Source organism: Trachypithecus francoisi, unplaced genomic scaffold, assembly GCF_009764315.1.
Source record: "Trachypithecus francoisi isolate TF-2019V2 unplaced genomic scaffold, Tfra_2.0 Lachesis_group8, whole genome shotgun sequence".
Taxonomy (NCBI): Eukaryota; Metazoa; Chordata; class Mammalia; order Primates; family Cercopithecidae; genus Trachypithecus; species Trachypithecus francoisi.
Genome location: NW_022681473.1, coordinates 56,966,588 through 56,985,134, shown reverse-complemented (window position 1 = coordinate 56,985,134; position 18,547 = coordinate 56,966,588). Strand labels below are relative to the sequence as shown.

General features: G+C 39.4%; 1 protein-coding gene across 10 annotated transcripts in view; it reads right to left on the bottom strand.

Moving 5' to 3' along the window:
• Positions 1-5,130: 5,130 nt before the first annotated feature.
• STK33 (serine/threonine kinase 33) overlaps positions 5,131-18,547 on the bottom strand; it is a 247,396-nt gene continuing 233,979 nt past the window's right edge. For 8 of the 10 annotated variants that reach the window (XM_033205712.1, XM_033205718.1, XM_033205720.1 and 5 more), the window contains one exon: positions 5,131-5,966. In XM_033205712.1, coding sequence (XP_033061603.1) covers positions 5,766-5,966 — 201 coding nt within the window. In that variant the 3' untranslated portion in view covers positions 5,131-5,765. Of the gene's footprint in view, positions 5,967-18,363; positions 18,495-18,547 lie in introns of those variants that run through there. The other 2 variants (XM_033205715.1, XM_033205716.1) reach the window with 2 other exon arrangements.

Genomic DNA, 18,547 nt, shown 5'->3' with positions numbered 1-18,547 from the left:
AAAAGGACCAGTTAAAGCCTTAAGAACTTACTTTTATCACGCAAAGTCCTTCAGAATGCAACTTTCCCTGATACAGTGCTTGAGTCTTGACCAAATTTGTCAACATGAAAAATAATTCCACTCCCTTCTGAAACCTCAAGCCCAAACTTGTCAAAATTATCACTCTAGGCTCCTGCTGGAGACGGAGGTGTTTGTGAGTTGCTCGGCCTTTTGAAACTCTGGGATCAAACTTCATGGTAGCTCAGGCCTAAAGAGTAGGGGAGCAAAAATACAAATGCCTTGAGAGGCATATAGTACAACAGTGATACTTGAGCCCACTGGCTGGGTTCCAGTTTTTGTTCTGCTACTTTTTTTTTTTTTTTTTTTTTTTTGAGACAGAGTCTCGCTCAGTTGCCCAGGCTGCAGTGCAGTGGCGCAATCTTGGCTCACTGCAAGCTCCACCTCCCGGGTTCACGCCATTCTCCTGCCTCAGCCTCCCAAGTAGCTGGGACTACAGGCGCCCGCCGCCGTGTCAGGCTAATTTTTTGCATTTTTAGTAGAGACGGGGTTTCACTGTGTTAGCCAGGATGGTCTCGATCTCCTGATCTCGTGATCTGCCCGCCTCAGCCTCCCAAAGTGCTGGGATTACAGGTGTGAGCCACCACGCCAGGCCCGTTGTGCTACTTCTTAGCTGTGTGACCTTGGACACAGTTCTTAATCTCTCTGTGCCTCAATTCATTTCTCTGTAGAGATAATGGTATCAACTTCACAGGTTGTGGTAACAATGGAAAGAACTGATACATGTAAAGTGCTTAGAATGGTGTCTGGCATGTAGTAAGCGCTCTGTATATGTTGCTGCTGTTACATCATGACTCTGAAAGGGGGTTTTAGTTAAAATAGATCCCATCTACTACTATAGCTCAAAGTCCAGCTTGCAAAAAGACTTTGATTCTAGTAACTAAGTGGAAGCCAGTATTTGGACCAGGAAATATCCGCTGCTACCTCCCCGCAAGGGCGCCTTCCTCAGGGTCCAGGGAGGGGATCAATTGCCCTCCATCTTCCGCCCCACCTGCCCTACCCTTCACTTACACGGAAATGCTGACTCCTCCAGCTTTGCAATTGCTCCTGGGGATGGAGACAACTTTTTGTGCTGACTGAGGAAAGGCTTTCCTAAAGAATAGCTTGGCTTCAGGACCTTGCCTACAGGGAGGTTTTGGTCCCCAAAGGGCAGGGAGACTTCTGTGGCCCCTGTATCAATGCCCTGGATATGCCATGAAGATGCTGGAGGATCTAGTTAGGAGAGGAACCAGCAGGAGCCTGGACGGAGGCAGGAGCTGCACGGTGTCTCTAGTTCTGTTCTCTGGGCGAGGACAGGACCTGATGCATGTTTGGAGGAGGAGGTCCAGGATCTGGCTAAGGTGCCTGGGATGGCACCGGGCAACAGGGAAGGGAGGTTCCTGAGAGTGCCCTGGTGACACTGCAAGGGGTCCTATTAACCTTCCCAATGGGGCAGTGGTGGGAACCCCCACCAATCCTCTGAGGGCTGACCCAGATTATTCAGGGACATATGGAGAACTGACCCAGCAAGCACAGAGTTGAGCTGATTATAGTAGAGACTGAAGAAGGCAGCCGCAAAAATGCAAGACAGCCGCGGATGCGGCCTCGCTTTGAAGAACAAAAGCAAAGAAAATTGGCTCACCAATGAGAATTAACTGATAACAACATACTGAACAGAAATCAAAATCAGTTCTCAGCCAGTTTACTCAGAAAAATGCAGGATCCTGAAGAGGACAGCTGAGCGATGTGAGGTCTTTGAATAGTCAAAAACTTCTACCTTAAAACGCTTCTATAAAGTGAGTTCAGTGCTTGCAGAGATTAAGCGAACACGAAGCCCAGGAGACGTCTTGTCTTCAGGTCACCTGTGCTCCCTGGGCTCTGCAGGGTCCCCTGGAAGCCCCTTCCCTGGTCCCTCACTGGCAGCCGGCAGCTAGCGTGGGGCGGCCTCCTCCCAGGTCCTCTTGGCTGTCACAGTGAAGTGCTGCATTCTTTAGGCTCCCAAACCTTGAGCGCAGACAATTTCAGATTTGGGTTCAGTGTCGGGCAATGCTCAATGTGTCCTGCTCTACCTAGCTCCCAACCTCAGGAACATCTCCCCGCCAGCCCCACCCCTAACCCCTAGTGACCACCCAGGTCATTTCTTTTTGTCAAGAAGAGCTCGTTTATCTTTTTTTTTTTTGCCCTTTACTATACTTTGGTAGAAGACTGGCAGCCAGAGAAAAAACTACCCTGGGTCAGGAACAATGCAGCACTGATAAGGAAAGGGTCAACACCACTTGGGTTGCAGCCAAAGACAGATGGTAAACTCAAATATGGAAGGTGAGGGTTTAACAGAGACTGTTCATAAAGGCACTGAGAGGGCTTAGGAAAACCCACAAAGGAAGACATAGTAGCCAGGGCAATAGGCTGGTCTTGGCCTGCAAGGGCAGGGGACACAGTAAGAGGGCTGCCGGGCAGGAGCTGCGCCCACCAAAGAAGGCAGCGAATGCCCAGCAGCCTGGCCCAGAGCAGGGAGCCACTTGGGGGGTCAGCGTCTGGACCTGGCTCTCCCCTTCTCTCATCTCCCCTTGGTATCTTCATTGACAGAATCCCAACGAATCCAGAAGCCCAGGGAGTGTGTTAATGCAGTCCCTGAAGATCAGCCTCTCTGGGTAGAGAGGGCAGAGCAGGCAGAGTGGTTCTGGAGGGGCAAATAGAAAATATCCAGCCCAGGGCCATTTCCCAGAGGCCACAGCTCCTTGGTCTCTAGCCAAGCGCAGCCATTATAGGACGCAACTTCCCCGGCCAATTTCAAAGCTCTGCTTGCTGCTGGGAATGCATGTTTAAACAAAGCCTTTATTCTCTGTTCCAACAGCGGGGCTGGAATTTAAAAAGCTTCATTTTCAAGACTGGTTGTTTTTGATCTGTCTAACCTGGAACTTACATTTTGGAGTCAAATAGAATTATTTAAACAAAGTATTTCAGCGACAAGCACAAAATGTTTTGATTTTTTTTTTTTTGGCTGCCCCCCACCCAACCCCCGCAGCAACACACAACATTCCTACTCCAAATGAAAGGACAATTTTGTGGCCGACTCTTAAAATCTCAGCTTCAGTTTTCCTGGGTCTTTGTTTCCTCAACCTGTGCCTTTATCTAGGTTTGCCTGTGTACGGGCCCTGGGAGGGGGCTAACTTTACCTCAGACTGGCCTAGAGTAACCAAATATTCTATGAGCAGTGCTTCCCTCCTCTCGCTCCGGCTTCCAGCTTTGGCAGAACCATGTGTTGTCATCCTGTCTTCTTTATGAATTATAATTTATTTTCATTTTGCTCCACATATCCTCATTTTCCTTCCTTCTCTGATGTAAGGTCTTCTCTGATATCATCCTCTACTCTCCTCAAATGAATTTGTCCCCAGCTCGCCTGCATTTCTCTTTTTTATCATATTTTGCCTGTCTTATCTGTTACTAAAGTTGGAATGTGGATCACTATTTGTATTCCTTGAAAATAACACCTGCTCTGTGCTGTCCTAGACAGGCTATGTCCCACTGGATCATAGCCAAACCCAGCTCCCCACGCTACGGAGCACAGGAGGTATCGCAGTGTTTGTCATTGGTGCCTTTGAGTTGGCCTATCAGTCATTGAAAGTCAATCTGAAATGGAAGAGCACCATTTTTTCACAGTTCTGAAAGCAAATGGAGGAAGGAAGGCCATATATCCCCAGACCTTAAAGAGGCACATCCTTTGGAATACAAAGTTCAGACATGGCCTGGTCCAAGTGTGTTCTCCACAATGAAGTAACAAAAATACAAATAAGTAACGAAAATGATGTGGAAATTCTCTCTAGAAAGAGTGAGCTAAATTTCTATTAAAATGACACCTACAAATCAAATGAACGTCTCGGTGGAGGGGCTTTAATAGAATGCATCGTATGGTAGGCTGGGTGGTTGGCCTTGCCTGGTGTGAGGTGGGAAAAGGTGAAGACACGCTAATGTGTTATAAAATGACTTCACCTTTCAGCTAGTGGTTAATTCTGGACCTTTGCTCAAGTTTATTGAGCAGAATCGCTCATTTTTAGGACCAAGAGAAATGTGGATAGTACTCTATTTGACAACAGGATCTTCTAATCCCAAGAGTATCGCTGTGAAAGTAAGAGTATTTTGAATATAGAGGATATTTCATTTTCAGGCCCAGAGAATAGGCAGAATCAAAGCCACCATGTTGGTTAGGCTTTTCTGCAAGGAGACAAGCAGCCACCGTGCACTAGGTCCCTGCTTTTCCCCGCCAGAGGTGACAGAACTGAAGCGCACACATCTGCCTTTGAGGCTACTACTAGGGAAGGGAAGGTTTCACTTAGCTAATAAGGCCAGAATTCTCTTCAGGTGGACAGAACATGCCCTTCAAAGACTGGCTCACTAAACCCTGAGAGAAAGCTTAAAGCTCAGGATATGGTTTATGGGCTTCCGATATGACTGGAGCTAGTCATCAAGAAGGGAGAAAGATCTTGAAGCAGCTATGTTAATGCCAATTTAAAATAAAATACAGACAATTTCCACCAGATATGCCTTGACCTGCAGGTTCCCCCAAGGGAAGCACACTGAAGGTACTAAGAAAATACTGGCAGAACCACGCGGGGCAACACAGGCCAGTGGTATCTTTGACTCATTCAGAATCACAATAGTGTCTTCTAAACTAATTGCAAGAAGCACGTGTACTACTTTTAGTTACCAAGTGGATTTAAATGCAACTAGTATGTGCTCAGCTGGCCAGATGTGGGCCGTTTTGGAGACCTGACAATTCCTTGGGGGTTTGGAATGGAACTAGGTTATATCTTTATGAAGGTAAAAGCAATTACAAATTCTTTCTTTAGAATTTGCTTGGGAAGCAAAGGAAAGCAGCTATTCACCCAGTTGACTTCAACTGGCAAAATTAGTTACCCAGGTGGAAAGGAGATGTCTATAATGCGAAGAGAAATGAGGTATGTTCCCCTATTTCTTGCTTCATGATCTTCCCCAAAGATGTGTCCCTACCATTGCAGCAGTAGACCAAACTTAAAATTTGTATAAAGGCTTAGAGGACCTTATTATAGTCACCTCTTGTTAACATAAAAATTAATGTGCTGAGTAACATCTGTTTTTTATTGATTTAATCAATACATTGAGAATTTAGCAGCAAGTTAATGGCAAGCAGTTACAAAATCTCCTATCTTTCTATGTTTAAAATAAGTTGTCTTAAACAATCTATAGCAACCTAAAATCTCACAAACACATGTGAATGAAGCACTTCTGCTGTAATACCTATGGCAAGTTTATTAGTAATTTTCTAACAAAGTCTTCTAGTACAAAGTGCACGTATCATTTGGAATTTCCATTACCATATTTGGCCTCTTGTTTTCCCCTATAAATAGCTGTGCCTAAACATAAGAATTTGAAGTAAAAATGAGCAAGTGTGCCCACGGCCTTGAATTGTGGGTATCTGCCCCCCTAAAAAACCTTCGTGTACATCTTGAGTTGATTTTCCCTGCAGCCCACAGCCAAGCCTACTGGTGGCTGTCCTTTAATGCCACATACAGCTTATGCTGCTTTGGAGATAACTAGCTTCAATTTTAAGCTGGTACAAACACATGGCGGGGCTCTGCGGAGCTAAAAGGCTACAAGCTCAGCATAGGGCTGTCCTCTTCCCCTCCTACCCCCTCATCAAAGTGCTAACAATAGCAGCTTTGTTTTTGTACCGTCCAGTACTGGAGGGAACCTTAGAGTTTCTTCTTGGTTCTGGACAGGGCCCTGGATTTAGCAGGATACTTGGTTGCTGTTCCTTGGCTTGGAGTCACAGGGGTCTTCTCCATTTCCCCCTTGATTTCAGCTGGAAGGAGTTTGTTAGATGTGAAACTTGAACTGCACGTGTCATAGCTGTCCTTACTGGTCGCAGGAAATTGCTTTTCATAAGCAGTAGACTGCAAATAAAAGGTCTTGATTAATTTTCAGACACAAAGCAATGCACATCAATTCAAAGATGCAAGCAACTATAAAGCTGTCCAGGATTTGCAAGCGGGAGCACTCTCTAGATACATAGGGTACAAACTAGTCATATTGTAACATTATCATTCAATGCCAAAAGATCCTTTTGCACCTTTAAGAAAACTGAATTGTTCAGTGTTTGGTGTGGAGCAAACTCTACAGGCTCAATTTGGAAACCTCTGCTATCCAAAATGTAAGTAAATGACTGGTAACATTTGTGCAGGGAAGTCCACTTAGACATAATTGTACTCACTTCATCTTTACAGATTTCTACACAAGCTCTGACATTTGTATGGGTACCCTGACAAGTACAACGTAATTATTCTTTCTAACCTGGGTATAAAGTGCTACATAAGGCCCACACTCACATCCTCACTATCTTCCCGCATTAATTCCAGAGACTGGTTTCTAATCCCAGTCACAACACTATGGACCTCTTTGAGCCTCTCTGTTCCTTGCCCTTAAGTGGAGGCAAATAATATTTGCACATTTGCCACAAGAGGTTACCATGAGAATGAAGAGAAAGTGTGGTCATGAAAGTATTATGTGAGCTTTAGAGTAGAAAACAAGCAGATGGGGTTTTAAGAGGCAGTTGTATTTTCTCAGGTTGCCTCAATCCACAGTAAAGGAAGAAGTGGTCTTGAATCCTGCTGTCATGAGGGAAGCAGGGTCCATTTTGACCTTAGGCCCATTTTTAAAGTGATCACTTTTAATTAAGTGAAGCTGGAGCATAGAGTTCTAAAAGAGTAGAGATTGTCTCAGGAGACCCACAAAGCAACACAGGGGCCAAGCCACTGGGGTAGAGAGAGGGAAGCTCTGGTTTACACAGGATGATTGAGGAAAGAGCTCACAAGTTTAATACTCTGGTTACCTGAAAGTCACAGCATACTTGGGTTAAAAATCAGGTTAACAATTTTCAAAGAGTGTGATAAGATGATGTGTAACACAAAATAAATGCAGTGTTTCCTGGATCATTCAGGTTCTTGTAATGTAATGACGTTTTATATCCAATAGTAGCACTTAATATATGTTTGCCTAGTGAATCCATGACTTCCCAGGGCTGCAGTAAAAGTCTGGGTCCTGTAAGACTTTTGGCATCTATATTTCAAGAAAGAAAATCTACCTGATGTTTGCTTACCGAAGAAAGCCCTTAAAGTGTGCCCCTTCAGAACATCACTTGTGTCTGATTTTATAACCAGCATATGCTAATTCTTGAGCAGGTAATACTTAAAAATCATTTTGTACCTTAAAATTTTAATTTGTATAAAATTTGAAATGTAAAAAGATCACTTTCTTTAGTTCTTTTTCTTCCCCAAGAAAACCTCTGGGTTGCTTCTGTGTATTCTTTTAAGAGGTAGAAAATATTTAAAATTCTTTAGTATTCCTTCACATAGGTTGTGTTTTTATTGAAAACTCCTTATGTTCAGTGATAAGGTGAGGATACAACACCCCTGATGTTAGAGCATCTGGCTGAGAACAAGTTGCTTTGTTTAGTACAGTGCTGGTCTCTAAAAGATATACACCCTATCTTGAAAATTTCAATTCATAAAATTTAATTACCTTTACATACAAATCCTATTAAAAGGTGAATCTAAGTGTAACTTTCTCTCTTTTGACATTTCTACTTGGATTTTGAGTTATCATCCAAGTTGTTGAGGAAGTAGTTTTCAACATGTCCACTACAACTAACATTCTATCGAGCAGGAATAAAGATTCATTTTCCTTTAATGTACTTATATTCATATCTGGCTTAATGGTTCCATTCTTCTTCACTGCTCCATTTGTTAATGTAGTTGAGTCATTACAGTAGTTTCAGGAGTTGCAGTCACCAGGAAGAAATACTCAGAAACAGTCTCTGTGAACAGAATTATTGATGAGAATTTTTTTCTTTTTCCCAAAAACTCTATAGATGCTGGTATTTTCTTCTTGGATATAATATCTTAAGATCATTATTAAAGTCTTCTGGCAAAGTGGAAGGAAAAAGAAAACTAAACAATGTTTAGTTGCTTTGGTGTAGAAATATGATATTTCTGTTTCATTTTGTAGTAACATAAGAAAATGATTTTCCTCAGCCACATTGATTTTTTTGTAAATTTAGTTATTTATTTCTTAAACAGATAGTACATCCCTATGATTTAATATTCACAATGTTCAAAATCTCCTCCGTACCCCGTAGTTAACTGAGCTCTGCCCCCCAAAGACAACCAATACTGTCAACTTATAGTGTACACTTTCAGAGAGATTTTATGCATCTTCAAGCAAATATTAGGTGGAACCAAATGGATGTGGTTGTCATTCCACTGTCATTTCCATTGGCTGCAGGTCAAAAACAGTCTAATAATGGCAATTTCCTATGGTTCAGTCTAATTCATTGATATGGTTTGGCTATGTCCCCACCCAAGTCTTATCTTGAATTGTAGCTCCCATAATCTTGTGTTGTGGGAGGGACCCAGTGGGAGGTAATTGAATCCAGGGGCAGGTTTTTCCTGTGCTGTTCTCATGATAGTGAATAAGCCTCACAAGATCTGATGGTTTTATAAAGGGCAGTTCCCCTGCACACATTCTCTTGCCTGCTGCCACTTAAAGCGTATCTTTGCTCCCCCTTTGCCTTCCACCATGATTGTGAGGCCTCCCCAGCCAGGTGGAACTGTGAGTCCATTAAACTTCTTTTTCTTTATAAATTATCCAGTATGTCTTTATTAGCAGTATGAAAACAGACAAATACACTCATCTATTGACATGCTTTCTTCCCGTCTTTCATACAAATAGTAGCCAACTATAAACACTCTTACACTTTGACTTTTTTCAACTAATGATTATCTTGAAGATCATTCCATGTCAATTCATAGAAAGAAAAAGTCCTCATTCTTTTTTTTGGCTATGCAATATTCTCTTGTTTAGAAGTACCATAATTTATTTAACCACTCCCTTTACAATGAACACTCAGGTTTGTTTCCAATATTTTGCAAGCACATTTTGCACATGACATTTTGCACATTCGTAAGTTTTTCCACAGAATATATATTTTAGAAGAGAAATTCTTCAGATAAATGGTATACGGATTTGTAATTTTGAAAGATATCATCATGTTGCCTTCCACTGCAGTTGTACTGATGTATAATCTTACCAGTAGCATATAAGAGTGCCTGTTTTCTTATTTGTCAATTTGGTTTTAATACATGTTAAAACGAATACAGTCATCCATATTTTAATTGAGCTCCAAAATCAGCTTAATGCTGGCTGCACTGAAACAAATCACAGTATTTGCTCCTTCACTCCCTGGTGACATCAATTCAAATCTACTTGCCTTTATGCAGATATATATATATATTTTTGAGATGGAGTTTTGCTCTTGTCACCCAAGCTGGAGGGCAATGACGCAATCTCGGCTCACTGCAACCTCCGCCTCCCAGGTTCAAGTGATTCTCCTACCTCAGTCTCCCAATAGCTGGGATCACAGGCACGCGCCACCATGCCCAGCTAATTTTTGTATTTTTAGTAGAGGCAGGGTTTCACTATGTTGGCCAGGATGATCTCAATATGCAAATGTTTATGCTTCTGTGTATATGGGTTTGTCTTATAAAATACTGTATGTGTATGTGTGCCTTACCATTTCTCTTTACTAAATTCCAGTTGCATGAAGTTTAGGATGCCATTGTTTAGGAAGCAGTATCCTAATAGTTTTTCTAAAAGAGTCTGAGACTCCCCTCAAATATCCTTCATTGAAACCATTCCTCTGATGCTAACGGAACACGAATGCAGAATGGCCACCATGGTGACCTCCAGGCCAGGCCATAGTTTTCTTCACAAAGAGCCAAGCCTCTTAGTTCCTGGAGTGGGCAAGGCAAATTCCAGCTTCCAAGCTTTATCTAGAAACATGAACAAATCTTAATTTTTCAGTAATTTATTTTGTTGGGTTATAGGTTATCTAAGTTTTGCATTTCTCCTTTTCTTCTCTCACAGCTGGTGGGATTCCTCAGGGATCTATGCTGTCACTGATGCAATTTTATAGTTTTGTAAGTAATAGAACAGAGAAATGAAAAATGAAATTGCCAAGGCTATAAGATCTTCCAGGTCAGGAAAAGCAAATAGAAGATGATGAGCTCCCATAAGATTGTACAAAGGGGGAGAAAGATAACAGAGGAATTTCAATACTTAGTTCTTAGGGGAAAGATTCTAAATGATCATTATGAGACTGTTGGGCATATATTTACCAATCCAAGAGAAGACCTAAAAGTCACCATAGGCTGTTCTTTGAAGATACTGGTCTAATGTACCATGGCACACCGGTCAGAAAAACCTAGCTATCATCAGAAAGCATTTTAGAAGTCAAAGAAAAAAATTTCTATCCTTATATAAAATCATGATGAATTCGTACCTGAAACACTGCAACCAGCTTGAACAGGTATAAAGGGACCAGAGAATGTTTACAGACAGGCTACTAATATGATTAAGGAATGAAGGTTTCTTTTTAAGAGTGCTCTTCAATCTAAAAGATAAAGAATAAGAGGCTATATATAATCAAAATCTATAAAATGAAGGATGAGGCATATTTCAGCACTGTGGAGGTGGACAGCATCTCTGAGTGCTGCAGTCAGTCAGGAGGGTTACATCAAGGGCTGCCTCAAGCAGCATTTCAGTTGTTCTTCATCTCTGGCAAATTCTTACCATTTGGGACAGTTGAAGAACAGTCAGTTCTATTCGAGGCAGAGTGATGGAAAAGATGACCTTACAAGCTTTCCTCTAGTTTCACCTTTTTGTAATTCAGTACCCTTGGCCTAATTTCTCTAGCTCATATTATTAATCTTGAAAAGGGGGCTCCATGTGTGCAAGGGGAGATATGTAACAAGAAAATTGGACTAACTATACATATTTCATTATTCACTGGCATGGCTTTAACCTGATGAACTTGTCTGGTGATAATGGATGCAAAACCTGTAAGCTCTAGGCATATCCCTGCCAGTTAATACTAGTGCATGATTACTAGAAACTGTTAGCATTTCTCTGAATTTTGAGTAAAATACATGCTATTTAAGTAAAGTGGTTTATCACCATAGCAACAATTTCTAGAGTCACACATTCAAATTATAGGCCTGCACAAGGTCCAAATGACAAAATTCGGATACAAGTTTTCTGCTATAGTTTTGTGTGTAATGGCTACCGACCTTTTCTCACATCCCTATGGTTTTCAGAAGAAGGAAAGGAAAGAAAAGCTAAGGGAGAAGAAAAATTGACTTCCAAATATATAGACTTCTAAGGTTACTTGCATAAAGATCTGGGTCTTGTGTGGAGTCAACAGAAATGAAATCTAACTTGCAAATTACAAAAAAAAAATATGTTTCTTTTCTTTGTAACTGAGGTATAATCTATATACAGTAGAATAACATATCTGAAGTGTACAGTTTGATGAGTTTTGACAAACACATAGGCCTGTATAACCAACACCACAATCAAGAAATAGAACAATTACCAAGAAAGTTCTCTCTTGCCACAACCCAGTCAACCTTCTCCTGGGAGCCACAACTATTCTGCTTCTTTCAACATAAATTAGTTTTGCCTTTTCTAAACTTCATATACATGAAAAAGAATGCATTATGTACTCTTGTATCTGAGTTCTTCTGCTTAACAGTTTTAATTGAATTTTTATTCAGATATTTGTATATTCTCATGCCATTGAAAGGTAGGTTTTTGAGATTCATCCATGTAATAGTAACTCATTTCTTTTTTCTTGCCAAGTAGTACTCCATTGTATGGATATACCACAATTTGTTTACTCATTCTTCTGTTAATGGATATTTTGGTTGTTTCCAGTTTGGGGCAGCTTATATACAGAGCTGCTACAAACATACACTACAAATTTTTTTGTGAACTTGGGATTGCTGGATAAATGGTAAGTGAATGCTTAACCTTAAAAGTAAATGCCAGCCGGGCATAGTGGCTCATGCCTATAATCCCAGCACTTTGGGAGGCCAAGGTGGGCGGGTCACGAGGTCAGGAGATCAAGACCGTCCTGACTAACATGGTGAAACTCCATCTTTACTAAAAATACAAAAAATTAGCCGGGTGTGGTGGCACGCCTATAGTCCCAGCTACTCAGGAGGTTGAGGCAGGATAACTGCTTGAACCCAGGAGGTGGAGGTTGCAGTGAGCCGAGATTGCGCCACTGCGCTCCAGCCTGGGCGACAGAGCAAGACTCCGTCACACACACACACACACACACACAAAGTAAATGCCAAACTATATTCTGAAAGAATAGCACCATTTTGCATTCCCACCAGCAAGGTGGGGAAATTCCAGTTGTTCCATATCCTTGCCAGTATCTGGACTTGTTAGTTTTAAATTTTGGCCATTCTAGAAAGTATGTAGTGATAGCCTGCGGTGGTCTTAATTTCCATTTTCCTGATGACTAATGATGTTTAGCATCTTTTCATATGTTTATTTACTACTTGTATATCTTCCTATGTGAAGTGTCTGTTCAAGTCTACTGACTATTTTAAAACATGAATTGCTTTATTGCGTATAGGAGTTGTTTATATATTCTGCATACAAGTCCTCTCTCATATATATTTATTGCAAATATTTTCTCCCTGTCTGTGGCTTGCTTATTTTTTAACCCGCTTTTGATGAGCAAATGTGTTTTATTTTTAGGAACCATTTTACCAGTTTTTAAAAGTGCTTTCTGTGTCTGTGTTCTAAGAATCTTTGACTATCTGCTGGATGGAAGATAGTCCCTTATGTTTCATCCTAGAAGCTTTATAGTTTTGCTTTTAGTTTTAGTTCTACCTTTCTCAAACTAATTTTTGTGTACAGTTTTAGCTAGGGGGTCAAATTTCATTTTTCCTCACATATATCTACTATTGTTCTAGCATTATTTATTAAAAAGACTGTCATTTACCCCTTCGAATTGCTTTGAAATCTCTGTCAAAAATCAACTGACTGTATAAACATGGGTCTATTTCTAGACTCCCAATTTTGTTCTATCCTTACATCAACACCACATTGCATTAATTACTGTATCTATGTAGTAAATGTTGAAATCAAGTCATGTAAGTCTTACAACTTTGTTCTTTTTAGGTTATTTTGTCTGTTTCAGGTTTTATGTATCTCCAAATAAATTTTAGAATCATCTTGTCAATTTATAACAAAAAAAGCAAGTGTTCTAGATTTCAACTGGGATTGGTTTAAATGTGTAAGTTAATTTGGGGAGAACTGACATCTTAATAGTACCAAATATTCTAAACCATAAACATGGTATATCTCTCCATCTATTTCAGTCTTTTTCAAGTTTGCTCAACAACATTTCATGATTTTGGTATAAATATTTTGCATATATTTTGTTAGATTTTTCACTAAGTGTCTTATGTGTTGTGGCAATTAGTATTTTAAAATTTTATTTCCCAATTGTTCATTGCTAATATATAACAATACAATTTTTATATACAGATCTTGCATCCAGCAACCTCTTTAATTCACTTTTTGTAGATTCCTTGGGATTTTCTATGTATATAAACATGTCATCTGCAAGTACAGACAGTTTTATTCTTCCTTTACAACATATATAATTTTATTTCTTTTAATTGCCTTGCTGCATCAGCTAGAACCTTTTGTACAATATTAAAGAAAACTAGTGAGAGAGAACATCCTTGCCTTTCCCCTAATTTTAGCATGAAAACACTCAATATTTTGCCATTAAGAATGATACTAATTGCTTGGATTTTTTTTGTAAAATCTCTTATTATGTAAAAGAAGTTCCCTTTTATTCCTAGTCTGCTGAGGATTTTCTCATGTTTTAGTGTTGAATTTTATCAAATGCTTTTCCCAAAATCATTGAGATGATTATATAGCTTTTTCCTTTATCTATATATAGTGAATTATGTTGGTTGATTTGTGGATGTTAATCCAAACCTGCACTCCTGGAATATACTGCAAACACTTAATTATGATATGCTATTCTTTTATATATTTCTAGATTCAGTTTGCTAATATCGTTTGAAATTTTTATGACTATAATTTATGAGAGATATTGGCTAACAATTTTCTTGTAACATCCTTGTCATTTTTAGGTATTGTTATTTTTAAGGCAAACATGCCTTATAAATGAGTTGAGAAATATTCTCAAGAGTTTGTGTGTAAGTTTTCTTATTTCTTCCTTAAATATTTAGAAGAATTAGACAGTGAAATCATTTGGGAATAAAGTTTTCTTTTTAGGAAAGTTCTTTATTACAGATATGATTTTAAAAATAAATACAAAATAATTCAGATTTTCTATTTTTGTGTAACTGTTTTTGTACTTTTAAAAGAAATTTGACCATTTCATATAAACTTCTCAATGTATTGGCATTAAGTCATTAAGAGCCAGTAAGCCTGAAGACAGATCAACAGAAAGCATCCAATTTAAAGAATAGAAAAAAAGATTAAAAAATGGATAGTGCCTCAGGAATCTATAGAACGATATCAAACTGTCTAATATATGAGTAATTGGAGTCTCAGAAAAAAAAGGAAAAGATAATGACAAAACTTCCAAAATGTGGCTAAAGGTACAAATTTACAGATTCATGGAGCTCAGCAAACCCCAAGCAGGATAAATGTGAAGAAGAACATGCTTAGCAATAGCATTGTTAAACTGCTGAAAATCAAAGATAAAGAGATGACCTTGAAAGCATCCAGAGAAAAGTGACACAATACATATAAGCGAAGAACATTTCAAATTTCCACAGATACTTCATCAAAAAAATGATCAAAAGTTAAGAAAAAAGGAGAGTATCAGAAATGATATCTGGATAAATAAAAGAAATTTTTCCTCTTAATTTCTTGAAAACATACATGACAATTTAAAGCAAAAATTATATCACTATTTTGTGGGGTTTATAATTATGTAGATGTAATACATGTAACACTTACAGCATAAAGGTAGGGTAAGAGATAAATGGGCCCAAATTAATACTTTTGGAATTGAAGCAATACTTGTTATAACCCAACACAATGGGTTGGTTCTCCATAGAGAAAGGATATGCATAGCATAGCCAAACAGCTATAGGCCCTAAGGGGAGCTGAGCAAAAGTCAGGCTTGGGAAGAGAGGGAAGTGATTTAAAGGATTCACTAATACATCTTTGCAACAATGGGAATCTGGTTAAGCCTGTGGTAAAACCTAAGCCTTATACAAAAAGCTCTTGCGTGGGAGTAGAAGTAGGGACAAAATATTCCTTTAGAACAAAAGCCTTGTTTATGGGAGCCTATGAATCCAGGCCAGCAACTCGCATTGCAAGCAGCATTAGATCAAATAACAGGTCAAGATTTATGTTAGCACAATTAGTTATTTGTACCTGTATTAGTCTACTATTGCAGTAGTTATTCAACTATGTTTGAGAGGTCCCCACAATCACCCCCAGGTTCGACAAGTCACTGGGAGGACTCACAGGACTTAACACTTATATTTGTACTCATGGCTATGACTTATTACAGTGCAAGGATGCAAAGCCCAACCAGCAAAAGGAAAAGGCACTTCAGGCTAAATCCAAGAGAAACCATGAGCAAGCTTCCAAGTGTCTTCTCCCAGGGGAGTTGCAGAGGATGTGCTTAATTCCGCCTGCAATTAGTTGTGACAGCATGTGTGAAATTTTGCCAACTATGGAGGCCCATTGGAGACTCAGCACCCATGGTCACATAGGCAGCCTCTGCCTAGCACCTACTCAAATCCCAGATTCCCAGAAGGAAAGTAGGTATTCAGCATAAACCATATTGTTAGCACAAATAGTTTAGACAAAATTAGCTAAGTTCCCAGAAATAAGCCAAGGGTCAACCTTGCAAATAAATAGGTTTTTTGAAGGATGGCAGTTTAGGCCACCTATGTTAACTCTTTTCTGCACAACCACACAACAAACAACTGCAAAAATCTCAGTATCTTGTAACAGCAAGTATTTATTTTTCTCAATTAATTGCAGAGTTTGGTAGTGCTAGGCTAAACTTCAGGTATTAGACTGAATTCAGATCTGTTCCACAAATCTCCACAATTCCAGAACCTGTGGCTTTCTGCAGGCATGCTCTTCTCATGGCAGGTGACAGAAACAGAAGAGAGCAAGCTAAATCATGCAAACACTTCTAAGGTTCTGCTTACATTACACCCTTTTAACATTCCATCAGCCAGAATAACAGCCAAAACCAACATTAGTAGGGTGAGAAAATAGCCTTCAACAGTTCTAGTAGAGAGAACTGCAAAGTCACATGGCAAAGAATATGCATGTACAAATTATTTATAGGAAAGGAATAATTAATTGGAAACAAGAATCCAATCTACTACGGTACCCTAGGAAACTCACCAAACTCAGAGAGCAAATTGAGGTTAGAAGCAGCACATTACCACTTTTGAAAATGAAATGTCTTGGTTTATTTACTAGTTTATTCCCACAGTTATACCCAAAGGAGCCTTGATACAACCAGGAAAACATATGCAATTTTAGTAATATTCTATATACATTTTCAGTAATAATGAAAGTATTAATGGCTAACATTAACAAGTACTTACCACATGCCAAGAGTGTTACATGCATGATTTCATCTAGCCCTTAGTTGGTGAGATTATTATCCCTATTTTATAGATGAGAAAATGGAGGCCCAGAGGCTTGCTGAACACCATAAAGCTTCTAAGTGGGGAAGCCAGAATCTGAATCCAGGCAGCCTAGATCTGAAGTTGTACTTTTAACTATTATGATTTTTTCAGGGCTGTGCTTGGGCACATATGCCATATTGCAATGCTTCAATACTGGGATATGAAAGTATGCCACAATTGTGCAAGTACTGTCACATTTTCATATGATAGTCAGTTCTCATGGACTCAGAAAGTTAAAATGTAACTTTCAGGAAAAGAAAATTTCTATCCCACTCACTAAAATATCATGAAAACTTAAGTTTTTCCTCACAGAAACATTATCAACATACCAAAGTATTAAATTTCAATGTTATTTAAATGTCAGCATTTCTTGTCTTTGAAAAAATGTTTTATGAACACATATCATTTCTCAAAATAATTTTTCAAAGTTTCTAAACCACCATACCTTTCTACTTTCTAGCCTAGATAAAGCAACTGCTACATGTACTATCTCCTACAATACTGTAACAACTAGGTTTTCAGTCAAGGAAAAATTATCACAAAAGAAAATAATGACAAAAATCTATTTTCTTTTCTTTTCTTTTTTTCTTTTTTTTTTGAGACGGAGTCTCATTCCGTCGCCCAGGCTGGAGTGCAGCGGCATGATCTCGGCTCACTGCAACCTCCACCTCCTGGGTTCAAGCGATTCTCCTGCCTCAGCCTCCCGAGTAGTTGGGATTATAAGTGAGTGCCACCATGCCCAGCTAATTTTTGTATTTTTAGTAGAGACAGGGTTTTGCCATGTTGTCCAGGCTGGTCTCAAACTACTGACCTTAGGTGATCCACCCATCTGGGCCTCCCAAAGTGCTGGGATTACAGGCGTGAGCCTGAAAATCTTCTATTTTCATTAAACAAATTCATTCAAGACTGTGTTAAACAATTTTACAATTAGGAGGTTTCTCCATTACAAAGCAAGAATTTCATAATGCAAATATACTTGTATTGCATCTAGAGATTCCAGTCCCTTCCTCCATGGTTATGGGAAGGTACACTTTAATTATGGATGTTCATTTCTCTCCAATTGTTTTCTGAGCTTATGAATAATGAAAGCATGATAGCATTTATCAGGAATCATTAAGGACCTAATGTTAAAAGGCACACTACTGCAATAAGCAGTGGTCTGCCAAGTGTCTCATCGGAAGATGAGCAAATGCTATTGCAGGAGTGAAAGTCGAGTCTATCCAGTAAAGCTGATAAAGACTTTGTCTTACGGAATTCAGAGGATTACCGACAACACAAAACATTATCTAGATGTCCTCAGCATGTGAGAAACAAGATATACATGCGAGAACATTACTGTCCTCAGAATACCATAACCAAACAAAGGTGGAAATGAACAAAAGGACATTGCCAAGTGCCAACTATCTGAAAACAAATCTGAAACAAGTGTAGTGTGATATCTTAGTCCAAATATTAACAAAGAGGAGATGCAGACTGCATTTTCCCATAATGTCCAAGGCATTTGGAACCAAGGGACCATTATTTAGGGAAGGAGGAAGGTGCTGAGTTCAAGTGCTTTTGCTTTTGTTTTTGTTTTTAACACATCCTCACTTACTGTCTCTGCTAGTTTTCCAAGAGCTCTGACATTTTTTCGAAAGGTGTGATTATTCTGGCTTTTGAGAAATTCCCAAATCTAAGCATGGGAAAGTTCCTTAGAGGACATCAAGGGAGGACAAGCTCTACCCACCTTGCAAGAATTCCTGTTATGGCATTTATAACAAGTAGCCTTCCAGAGTCTGCTTGAATACTTCCAATGATGGGGAGGTGGAAGGTTTGTTATCCACGGCCCAGCCTTTTTCCATTGCTGGTGAATTCTGACTATGGAAAAATTTTTCCTGTTGATGAAACCTACATTCCTAAAATATCAACCA